At 49.1% G+C, this 12,282-nt stretch overlaps 1 protein-coding gene across 4 annotated transcripts in view; it reads right to left on the bottom strand.

Annotated features, from left to right (window-relative positions):
- The window catches only part of ZDHHC3 (zDHHC palmitoyltransferase 3), a 54,251-nt gene that overhangs the window by 17,643 nt on the left and 24,326 nt on the right, over window positions 1-12,282 (bottom strand). For 3 of the 4 annotated variants that reach the window (XM_082847792.1, XM_082847794.1, XM_082847793.1), the window contains exons 3-5: window positions 9,177-9,301; window positions 2,211-2,307; window positions 1,467-1,548 (exon numbers count right to left, since the gene is read on the bottom strand). In XM_082847792.1, the coding sequence (XP_082703918.1) occupies window positions 1,467-1,548; window positions 2,211-2,307; window positions 9,177-9,301 (304 nt within the window). Of the gene's footprint in view, window positions 1-1,262; window positions 1,359-1,466; window positions 1,549-2,210; window positions 2,308-9,176; window positions 9,302-12,282 lie in introns of all 4 variants that reach the window. The other variant, XM_082847795.1, reaches the window with a different exon arrangement.

Below are 12,282 nucleotides of genomic sequence, written 5' to 3'. Positions count from 1 at the left end.
TGCTCAAGATGTGTCTCACAGATGTATGTGTGAAAGATGGAGCCCAGCAGGTGGCCTCTCTTAATTCCTCCAGTATCTGTAGTAGTCTTCCCCTTATCCTTGGTTTTGCTTTCTGCAGTTTCATTTACCTGTAGTCAGCCTCAGTGCAAAAATATTAAATGGAAAATTCCAGAAATAAACAATCCATAGGTTTTAAAGTACAAACTGTTCTGAGTAGTGCGATGAAATCTCACGCCATCTTGCTCCGTCCACCTGGGACGTGAACCATCGCTTTGTCCAGCATATCCATGCTGCATATGCTACCTACTACCTCGGTTACCAAATCAACTACTGTGGTATCACAGTGCTTGTGTTCAAGTAACCCTTATTCTACTTAATAATGGCCCCAAAATGCAAGAGCAGTGATGCTGGCAATTCAGATACTTTCTTACTGTGCCTAATTTATAAATTAAACTTCATCATAGGTATGTATGTATAGGAAAAAACATGGTATATATAGGGTTCTGTACTATCTGAGGTTTCAGGCATTCCACTGGGGGTCTTGGAACATATCCCCTGCAGATAAGGTGGGACTACTGTACTAAAAATTGTTTTCTTATAACTTATTTTTATTCTTCTTTAAAAAAATTGAAATTTTATTTATTTTTTCAGCATCTATATTTTTCCCTCAGGATTTATGCAATCTTGTGGTTGGAGTTCCTTCCTCAGCATTTGCACTTTTTTTTTTTTTTTTTGCGGTACGCGGGCCTCTCACTGTTGTGGCCTCTCCCGTTGCGGAGCACAGGCTCCGGACGCGCAGGCTCAGCAGCCATGGCTCACGGGCCGAGACCGGGGCACAAACCCGCGTCCCCTGCATCAGCAGGCGGACTCTCAACCACTGCGCCACCAGGGAAGCCCGCATTTGCACATTTAAATGAGATACTTCAAAAGCAGGAAGAATTTGTCTACAATCTTAACGTAAATTGGTGATTAAGCAGTTAAAAAAACAACCATCACACTCACACACACACACACACACACACACACACACACACACACAAGATTAACGAAAACCGTCCATGTCCTAGCCAGAAAGTTAAAAATGGATTTCTGCAAGGTTGGAATAAAATGACCTTCAATTAAAGCTCCTCACTTAAAGACATGGAAGCAAAAGCTCTCTCTGCAGGCACAGCTCCACTCCAGGGAATGCACCGCCCTGCTGGGGGCCTGCATTTTCCCTGGGCTCACTCAGGCTAGAGGGTCTGTCCAACTCACTACATTACCTGTAGAACTGACTTTAAGGGGCTGCTTTTTTTCATGAAGAGATATTTGGGCCTCTGCTGTTTCTTCCCTGATAGGTCCATGGGCTTGCAGGAGATCTAATAAAATGAGGTTGGCCCCTGGCACCAAGATGGAAACAAAGAGCCCACCCTGCTTGGGTCATGCGCCCCCCTGCAGCAAGGAGGGAAGCCCTGGCACATACTCACTTGTCCAGTCTTCTTCAAAGCAATGCAGGAAGTGGAATCCCACCATGATGAGGGCGTGCAAGGAAATGAGAGCTATGTACATCTGAAACAGGAAAGCAGTGCAGACGCCATTGTTGTGAGAACCTTCTGGCCGTGAAGGCTCCCGGGACGGGGTGCTTGGAACCTCCCATTCAGTAACACTTAGGCTGAGGGCTGAGCAGGAGGGGGGCCAGAGAGGCACCTGGTGATTTCTCCACTGGTCCCCCGCCCCCAGCCCTGGGTCTGAGGTGAGCGGCCATTCACTGGTAGCGTGTGGGACAAGAACAGAAACAAGCACGTGTCACCAGGTGTGACCTGGGCTGCCCTGGGGGCTCCAGGCCGGCTGCTGCTCCTCACTTGAAAGGTCAGGGCGCTGACTGCCATTGGCCCCTCCAGCCCTCAGGCTAGATACACTCCGCCTACCTGCAGCTGAGGGAGGGTTGCCGCCTTCTTTAGCTACTTAGGTCGGACACCAGGCATAGAGGCCCAGAACACGGCCCTTGCTTATAGCTAATCAACTTGAGTCAATTTTCTAGATGCTCAAGTGAAGGGCACAGGAACGGGCACTTGTTGAACCAAGGAGAGCTCTGGCAGAAAGGCGGAGGTCTGCGTGGCCAGGCACTATTCTGAACAGCAGCAAAGAACACTGTGAGTGCTGACAATTCGAAGGAACAGAGCTCTCCATTGCTTCCCAGAGGGTGGGGCAGAATTCGGAAGCTGACTTACTGTAAACAGGACGAAGTACTTCTGGTTGTTCTCGCCAACACAGTTATTGACCCAGGGACAGTGGTGGTCCATCTTCCGAATGCACCGCTTACAAACACTGAAAGAGCCGCAAGGCAGATCTTTAGGGGGGTCCTCACGGAGGCGGGAGATCTTTAGGGGACTCAAAACCCATGCTCCTGCACCACTCCTGGCAAGTGGCCTCTAGGGCGCCACCCAATGTTTTGCTGCATGTGTGTTGCAAGGGGCTTGGAAGGCAAGGCCAGGACCTCCAGGGTCACAATCATTCCAAACAAGGGGACAGTTATCCACCTCCAAGGCCCCTTATCTTGTTTCACATAAAAACAGGCTGGAACGACATGGCTGAGAAAGAGACTGCTCTCCTGAGGTAACAGTGGGCTGAAAATGTGGTTTACTGAGAGGACAGAAAGAAGCAGCACTTTCAAAAACTTGACAGGACGAGATGGGATACAGCTGCTCCTAATTTCCCCCCAAAGACCAAAAACCTGACCAGGGAACCTCCCAGGGTGCGGCTGATGAGAGAGAGCGCTAGAAGAGTTCAGAGTGGGGTCACGAGCAGTGCGTCACATGGCGGCAGGAAGTCCCCCTCTAAGGACCTTGCAGCTCTAAGATAATATCCACTTAGCCCAAAACAGCAGAAAAGTCATTTGAGCTTAAGTGTTGATCAGAAATCCCACTAATTTGCAAATTACTAACTTGTTACTGGGATAATTTTTGGACTGAGACTGTTTGAAGCTTTGTTATTTGATAGCAAATACCTTCCCCACCCCTTTTTGGACCATACAAGTAAGAATCTGAAACAAGAGCACAAGGCTAATGGGACCTCAAAAGCAACTACTCCCAAAGCTCAAGTTCAGGAAGACCAATTTGCCAATAGATGGGCTCATTAAAAATTGTTTCTTGGGGCTTCCCTGGTGGTGCAGTGGTTGAGAGTCCGCCTGCCGATGCAGGGGACACGGGTTTGTGCCCCGGTCTGGGAAGATCCCACATGCCGCGGAGCGGCTGGGCCTGTGAGCTATGGCCGCTGAGCTTGTGCTCCACAACGGGAGAGGCCACAACAGTGAGAGGCCCGCGTACCGAAAAAAAAAAAAAAAAAAAAAAAAAAAAAAAAATGTTTCATTCTCAATTCATTAAAATAGGCTCCCTAACATTTATCTTGGGGGCAGTATTTGTTCAAAACAGTTTGAAATACTATAAATACAAGCTTGGAAATAATAGAACTATATATATTTTTGACAGTCCCTTAGTTTACACCAGCTTTTCTTTCTAGTAGTTTCCATAACCAACTTTATCTCAGGTTCTTACTAAGGTGGGCTATGGAGGGTGGACCCTGGGGGAAGGGTTGGCTCAGGGGCCTGCTGAAGAGAAGGCTGCCTCGTGCTCACACACAGTGCTCGCTGAGCTCTGGCTGACCCACAGAGAGGGCAGGGATGGCGCAGAAGGAGCTGTTCTGGGCATGGAGGTGAGCTGTTCCCAGACCGCAGACCGGGAAGCACAGACCACTCTGAAGGAGGGCTCACCTGCACCCCAAGGGGGAGGCGTGGGCTTTTCTAAGCATGGTATGAGCTCTGGTGGCAAGGCAGACCTGGGTCCCCCCCTGCCCCCCACAGGACGTGAGTACCGTTATAAGAGAAAGTGAGAACAGATGCTAGCTCAGACGAGTGGTGGGGTCATTCTGGTCTCCACCCTTGTTCTTCCCACAGCTTCAAGGGGTCATGATAACACAGGCATATGGGGAATGGGCACATTTCAGAGATGCTAAACCAGCTCCAGAAATCTCCTTGGGAGCCAGAAAGGCAGGGTAAGAAAAGGACGCATGAAAGGGGCATGGAGGGCAATAAAGAGAAAGCCAGGTACCAGCAACTCCATTACTTGATCAATCAATCACTCTCTCTCTCTCTCTCTCTCTGTATGTTACCGATTTGAATGAATGAATGAAAGAACAGGTAACACTCGTTCCCAGTGTACAATCTTGAAAGTACAGACAAGTAGGCAGTAAAGCTCCCTGCATTCTGGGCCTCAGCCAACACATTCCCACCATGGAACCACCCCCGTAGCCCATGTCTTGTATGTCCTTCCTCAGCTCTGGGGTTTCTTAATCCCCTCCTTATCTGGGGAGCTCCTGAGGGTAACCACCTCCCTGCTCTGGACTCTTGAGCAGTTTTTCTTCCACTTGTACTTCTTTGTAAAAGGGGTTTCAGGTGGGTGCTCTGAGGCAGTGTTTGCTCAGCAGCAGAGAGGTGCCAAATGGCCTGACGTCCTCTGAAAGCTGTCTAAGAGATTAAGCAAATCTGTCCTTTGCTCTCCCCTCCCAGCCTCTCTGAAGAGGCCAGGTGTGAACCCTGGGAAGCTGGGTTTCACAATGGGCTAAGTTTCACTGGGCAGCCAAATTAGAACACTACTCATCCTTCTAGAAGTAGGCAGGAGTACAGCCCACTGAGAGCTGCAAAAGTTGTCCAGAGTGTTGGTCTCTGAGTTTCCTATTTGCAAAGACAGGAAATGCCAAGATGGCGCCTCTCCCTCCGGCTTACAGAGTTGTTCAGAAGCGGGCTCCTGGGGCAGGTGGTAGTGCACATGGGTGGTGGAGGTCCATCCATGTATGTGGCTGGAGGCGCTGTTTAGAGGCTAACTGATCCACGGCTCACAAAACACCCAGCCTGAATGGCTCTGGGGCTGGGGCCTGGAGAGCACCAAGGGCAAGGCCTGGTCCCTCAGTGGGCCAAGTGAAGGGTGCTCCAGGCCCAGGGGGTGACTGCCCACACCTGCCTGGCTATTTCATCTCAGGCACCAGCCCTCAGGGGGAGGAAGAAAAAATGTGAGCCTTCCACAACCCCTTCCACCCCACTGGGAATCAGGCACCTCAGAGTCAGTCTTCTTCCCAGTCCCCACAGCACAGTGGGCTCACTGGTGTCCCCTCCCCAGACACAGCAGGGCAGCTCAAGCACAGCAACCAGGGAAGGCTCCCAGAGGGCCCTTTCTCCACTCTTGCCTCCGGGCGAAATCCACCTTCCCTGGGGCTCCTGCCTGCACTCCTCTCTTGTACCAACTCCAGTGTCTCCTGTGCGAGACGCTGTGGACAGAGACATGTCCTAAGCATTCAATGGCAGCTGCTAAAAAGACCAAATGTCCTCAATGGAGGTATTTGGGGTGTTCCTACCTTCAGGGTTTCCCAGGCCCCTCCTGTTTTTTTTTTGTTGGTTTGTTTTTTTAATTTATTTTTGGCTGTGTGCGGGCTTTCTCTAGTTGCGGCAAGTAGGGGCTATTCTTTGCTGCGGTGCGCGGGCTTCTCATTGCGGTGGCTTCTCTTGTTGCGGATCACGGACTCTAGGTGCGTGGGCTTCAGTAGTTGTGGCACGTGGGCTTCAGTAGTTGTGGCACGTGAGCCCTAGAGCATGCAGGCTTCAGTAGTTGTGGCACACAGGCTCAGTAGTTGTGGCTCACGGGCTCTAGAGCACAGGGTCAGCAGTTGTGGCGCATGGGCTTAGCTGCTCCGCAGCATGTGGAATCTTCCCGGACCGGGGCTTGAACCCATGTCCCCTGCATTGGCAGGAGGATTCTTAAACACTGCACCACCAAGGAAGTCTGCCCCCCGGCCCCCGCCTTTTTAAATCCTGGTTTTACAAGAGGGAGGATGCTTCTCTCCTTTTCCTCCAGGTTCCCTACCATTTTCAGTCCCCAGAGCACTTCCTTCGCAAGCTTGGAAGAGCCCAACAAGCTCACCGGATCGCGTGTATTCAGGTTCCCTGGGGCTCATGCTCCCTCTCCAGGGAGGTACAAGAGCCCTTCCTTGGCACTCAGCCCCCAAGGAGCAGGCTGAGGTTCTCTTGCCCACCCTAAGTGATGGCCCTGTGACTCTCCCTACAGCGGCACCCACCAAACTGTATCACGGCAGACAAGTGCATCTGCCCTACCTGGGCAGGAGGCCCCTGGGTCAGGGCCATGTCCCATCCACAACTACAGTCCACAGCCAAGCCTGGGGCCCTGCTTAGCAAGGGTTGGAGGAGTGAAGGCTCTGACACTATAGATGGGGAACTGGGCTCCACCACCTCAGGCTGGGATGCCACAATAGATGAAGAGAAAAAATCATAGCAAGGAGGTACCAAGGGGACCATGCTCCCCATATAGGTTTTCATCTCACACCTCATTCACTATGATTAAAATTATAAGCAAAAAAGGCATCTATAACATCCTGACCCCAGCTCAGACAATGTGGGGTAAGGCAGTACCCAAACAGGGTAAGGCCAGTGGAAAGAACACATCTCTCAGATCACCACTTTGGGCTCTGGGCAAAGAAACTTAGCTTCTCCAAACCACCCTCTGTAGAACTAGCCCTGCTCTCTCAGGGTTAGAGATGATGTGTGTAAAATGCTTTAAAACCAATGCTAGTGCAATATAAATTTATCAGTAGCTGATAAACAAGCTGGCAGGGGCCCTAAGCAGTCCCCAACTGTCTCATCTCAGTGTGTGTGTGTTTGTTGGGAGGTGGGGAGGGGTGTGAGGCTTTGCCAAGGTCAGAGGTCTCCACCGCCTGTGCAAGAAGAACCTAACATATAAGCCTAACACCTTGGCTGTCCCCGTTAGCATGACCCACCCACCCCAAGGATTTCCACAGGCTTCCATGATCCTCAACGCCAGGATGAAAGGAGCCTGCTTGGAAGGAAGACCCAGCCACGTATCACCAGGCTGGAAGGAACACCTACAGGTGCAAGATCAGGGAATATTTGTGGTACCCATCAGAGCTCAGGGAAAAGAGTTTTAAATTCCATGACACTACTGGGAGGAGAGGAAGCAGAGAGCTGGGCACAGACACATGCCCCTTCACCTGAGCAGGAAGACTGACACCAACTTTCTCTAGCAGGGCAGCAGGCCCCTTGGCTCACCCAGTCACAAACCCAGCTCTGTTTGGTGTGCTGGGGATTCTGCTTATCCAAAACCATGGGTCCCCAGATGGCCTGGGCCACCACAAGCCACCACAAAGGAGCAGGTGTCAGCATCCATTTCCTGACACAGGAACAGGCGATGCACAGGCATCCTCACTCAAGTTCATCTGAATCAGCAGCTCTTGTTTTGCTCAAGCTGATTTATTAGCACTCAAGAATACCTCCCTTGGATCATCCTGGGGAGAGAGGTGAGGAGGAGGCAGTGAGGAAAATGCCAGGCGGTGGAGGCTGCCAAGGGCTCAGGGACGAAAGAGAAAAGAACCACTGTGGTCACCCAAGTTCTTTCTATAAAGTTCACACTTCCCTGTTTCTGGTCCGGCCTATGTAAACCCAGCACATCCCCAACGCTCACACATTCCTCCATTAACAGATAGATATTCATACTTAATCCTCATAAGCTAAGGAGGAACAACCCATTTTACAAAGGAGAAAGCTGAGGCTCTGAGAGATGTGGTGCCTGGCCCACAGTCCCCAGTGTGGCAGGGACAGCGCTGCCTTTCCAATGCTGACCTCTCCAACTTCAAGGCAGGAGTCCGCTCCACCACACTGGAGGAATGTGCCCGGAGGAATCACATCACCCAGGGGATAAGAGCTGGGTTCCCGAGCCTCGGGGTGGTAGGAAAAGGCTAGACTGATGCCTCCATCTCAGGCACAAGAAGAAAGCATTGAATTAGTTTCTAATACAGATTTCAGAAACAAGATGACCCAGACACAGAAAACCCCACAGGAGATGGCAGTTCCCATGGTCCCTGCCCAAGCTCCTTGGCCCTCACCCTTGAGAAGTGGCAACTAGCTGGGGAGGTCTCCAGATTGCTCTCTCAGACAGACAGAAAAAGATACAGAAATATATGCATATGGTTATATCAAGTTACACAAGTCATGCCAAACTAGAGTTCTAGTGGAAAGAGCCCCAGACTCGGAGCCAGACACACCAGGAACCAATCCTGTCTCTCGTAGTCACCAGCTGTGTGACCCTGGAGCAGCCACTTAACCGCCTTGAGCCTTAATTCCTCATCTAGGGAGGGTCATGCCTAGGGCAGAGCTATCTCTGGGGGTGAGCATGGGGATGACGATGATGAGACGGGGTGGGCTGAGGTGCCTGAGACACAGCAGGTATTGGGAGCTGACCATGGCATCTGGATGTTCAGACCGACTGCCCTCCTCCAAAAGGTGGGCAGTGCGGCCCGCACAGAAAAGCCACCTTTCAGCCGCTCGGACCTCGCACAAAACCCAGATGCTTCCACAGCCTCAGGACGACGATACCTCCTGACATCAGGAGCCAGTTCATTCCTCCACAGCCCCTCTCCACCCCGAACACACGCTAATGTGAAAAAGGGACTAAGTGACAGGTTCGTGATTTCTGTAATTTAGCATTTAAAGTTCTCGTCATGATAAAATGCAATATTTAGCTGGAGGTTTTCTTTTGTCAAGAAGACTCAAAACAACAAAGAAATCTGAAAACCAAAAGGGAAAAACCACCACAGATAAAACAGGGAAATGGCTTTTTTGGCTGAACTCTACAACTGTCAGACCTCTAGAAGTTTTGTTTTAAAGAAAAGTCTTTCTTTTCTTTCAAGGACAACCCCCTCATTTCCCTATAAAATTTAAGTGAAATTGCACCTGCCCCTTAAATGTGTCAGGGGCTAGACATTCACAGAATGATTTCCTAAAGCTTTGTCTCACGTGCCCTTAATAAAGTAATAAAGCTGTGCGGCAGGAAGAGCAGGACTCCCCTCCATTTCACAGATTTGGAGACAAGGGTGGAGACAAGCAAGGGCCTGGGCAGGGCCCCCTGGCAAGTGTGGCGAAGCCTAGTGTCCTGAGTCCGAACCAAACACCCTTTCCCACCCTTGCCCTCCTGTGCAGGTGGGGATGGAGAGTCAATGTGGTCACTCCGTGCCCAGAGCAGGGCACGTTCAGAAGTCCTGTTGCTGATGGCACCTGTGGAGGGAGGGCGAGGGCGGGGGCGCAGGGGGTGAGGAGGGGAGCCCAGGCGGGGGCAGTGTACCTGCAGTGGTGGGCTCGGTCAGGCTTGATGCTGCAGCATTTGGGACACTTGTACACCACCTGCCCAGGCTTCAGCTGTAAACTCTCGATGAATTCTTTAGTGGCATTTCCTTTGGGCACCGCCCCCTGTAAGAAAGAGAGGTGTCAGGGTCAGGCTAGGGGTTCCCTCAGTTCTGACATTCCACAGAGGCGATGGTCATTTGAAAGCAGCAATTCCACATACGGGGACAGGATATTTTCATCCCAACGACATGTGGGTTCTGTTCAGAGTTACGCCAATACCAATAATAAGTTATTGACAAAGAATTTCCCCAAGGAACAGTGAATGATTTTCTACACTGGACAGTTACGTTGTTCCCGATGATCTTCTATTTTCATTTTACTAACACGGTTTTCATTGAATGCATCCTTTCCTATGTAAATATTACAGGGAGGATTTGACTCATCAACTACAATTTTGATTTACATTAGATTTCCCAGGGACAGTTTCGGTCTTTGTGAATTTTCATTGGTGAGCAGCACATCTAATAGTCCAGTTTTCCCAGGTCATAATTCACAGCTCTGAATGTTATTGGGTTCTGTTTAAACTGGAATCAAGTTTTATTTTATTTTATTTTTTATCAGTACTATTGTTATGGATTGGTAATCTGTGCTTAGTTCTTATGAATCCACAAGCAACTGTAAGCCACTGCCCTAAGATATTCAAGTGCTCTCCACACCAAGATGCTGAAAACCAGATGTGACTCAGGATAATGATCACCTCTGTGGTGGTGAGGAGGCTGGGAGTGGAATGAAGTGGGGGTGGGGCATATAAAGAGGCTAACCTGTCTTTGTAACTTTTTTTTTTAATTTACAAAGCTGGGAGGCGAACACGTGAGTGGTCGTCATATTATCCTTTACACCCTTTCAACTGTCTTATGTATTTCATTAAAATTTTTTCTGAAAGTTCAAAAGAGAAGTGGAAAAAAAAATACAACCTGCAAAATACAGTCAGATGCCAGAAGAACCTATCAAAGACCTTTTAAAAGCAAACAAACTTTGGTAGGCAAGGACTACCTGGTACATACAATGCCATTTATGCTACAGTTCTTGACATCAAACAGCCATAAAAGTACACAGCTATTGACATGCGAAACGTCTATGATAGACTGTTAAAGGGAAAAGTAGATTCCCAAACAGTATGTAGACTACAAACCCATTTTGATAAAGATTACACACACACACACACACACACACACACACACACACACACACGTACATGCCAAAGTATTAACGGTTATCTCATGTAGTAAAATCACAGGTAATTTTTAATTTATTAACTATATTTCTTAAATGTTCTAATATGAACATGTGACTTTTGCAAAAAGGAAAAAACGCATTTAAAAAAACAAGCAAAAAAATATACTCAGGAAGGAGCTATGCAAAGTAGGAGTATGACCAACTTTCCTGAATTTTGTAACCGAAGTGCTGTGACTTGTCTCCCCTTGAGACATCTGAGGGTCCCCCCTTAAGGCCAGTGAAGGGTCAGGGTCTGGAAGTCTTCACAAAGGTAAGAGAGGGCCCAGATCGCCTAGATGAGTGGATTTTTAAAAGGGGCTTGGGAAGGGCGCTGGCCCAGGCAGAGGGGGAGGTTGCAGAAAAGCCCAGAGGGTCATACTTTAAATTCTCTTTAATGTAAAAAAGTAATTGAGTTTGGGTAACTGTGTGACCTTTTGTGGATCCTGAAGCCAACAGACCGCATCTGGAAGTCACTATTGTCATGTGTACAAGAGAAATGCACTAAGGAACAGCGTTTCCCCAAGGTGATGAAGCAATAGGGCTGTTTTCCTAAATGAAGGTCGTTTTTGGTTTTTTTCAGGTCCAGTTTTTAAGGTCACCACCACCACAATTTGCTGTAAATCTCAGGAGACCCTCCCCATAAAGGGCTACAAGAGCTTTACAGAACCAACGGCAATCAGAGCTCTCATTTGGTCTCCTCATTACTGCCTGTTATTCCAGACCACAGTCAGAGACATTCAACAGCGCAACCTTTCTAAAAGTCCCTCCTCCATGTGACTCCATTTGCACAAATCTCCTGGAAGGCTCATTCCCATCCAGGCAAGACCCCACCTGCCCAGTGAGCCCATCTCGCAGAGCTAGAGACCCACTGGGCCAGCCCCTGAGACTAAGTCCTCCTCCCTCCCTCACTTCCTCCCTCCCTTTCTCTCTCTTTCTTTCTTTCTTTAAAAGAATAGGCTCTTCTGGGCTCATCTCCACAGATTTCAGAACTTACTAGTTCATGGTAAGGGATTTTGTTCTGTATAACTCTTGATAGACGGCTGGGAGTTGGAAGGCCTGCTGAGACATTTTTGCCACTGCTGTCACGTGTGCACTAAGAAACACCCACTACCTCCACCCCTACCCCTGTTCCTATATCTCACAGGGATGGCTTGAAGCTTCCACATTACTGCACCCCGGGAGAACAAAACATACTGATTTCTTCCTCATTTCCAAAGTAATATTTGTTCATGATTTTTAAAAATGTATAGAGAAGAGAAAATTAAAAGGGAAGAATGCACCCTCTGATTCGATCATCCAAAGATTAGTACTATTAACATTCTGGAGTATAGTTTTCCAGTCTTTTCTCCTTGTAGGCTAAAAACACTTAAAACAATCTATACCTCCATAAAAATGCTCATATGCTTCTAAAACATATATTTGGTCCCGCAGTGGAATCCATTTGAATCTGGGGGCAGGAGGCGTGACATAGCTCCATCAACCATTCCCCTCAGTGGCTAGCCCAAACTTCCAGTACCTTCCTCGACCTCTGCCCAGTACCTTTTCTATGTCAGAGGAAACGGAGGCTGCCAGGGTAACCCCCTCCTTACTCCTCCTCTCGCTCCTCCCATCCCTGGACTCACGGGGACCCACTGTGTGGAGGACGAGGGGCCCTCAGGGGCTCATACTTCTACCTCAGAGCTGTCCCTTCAGGCTCTTAGCAGACTCCATGCTCTCCTTCCTTCACAGCTAAGTTTCTCCAAGTTGTGTACATTTGCTGTCTCTGCTCACCTCTCACTGACTCTTTTTTTTTTTTTTTTTTGCGGTACACGGGCCTCTCACTGTTGTGG

This window comes from Leucopleurus acutus (assembly GCF_964270905.1).
Source record: "Leucopleurus acutus genome assembly, chromosome: 10".
Classification (NCBI taxonomy): Eukaryota; Metazoa; Chordata; class Mammalia; order Artiodactyla; family Delphinidae; genus Leucopleurus; species Leucopleurus acutus.
Note: the sequence above shows the minus strand (reverse complement) of the source record. Positions and strands in the feature narration are given on the sequence as shown.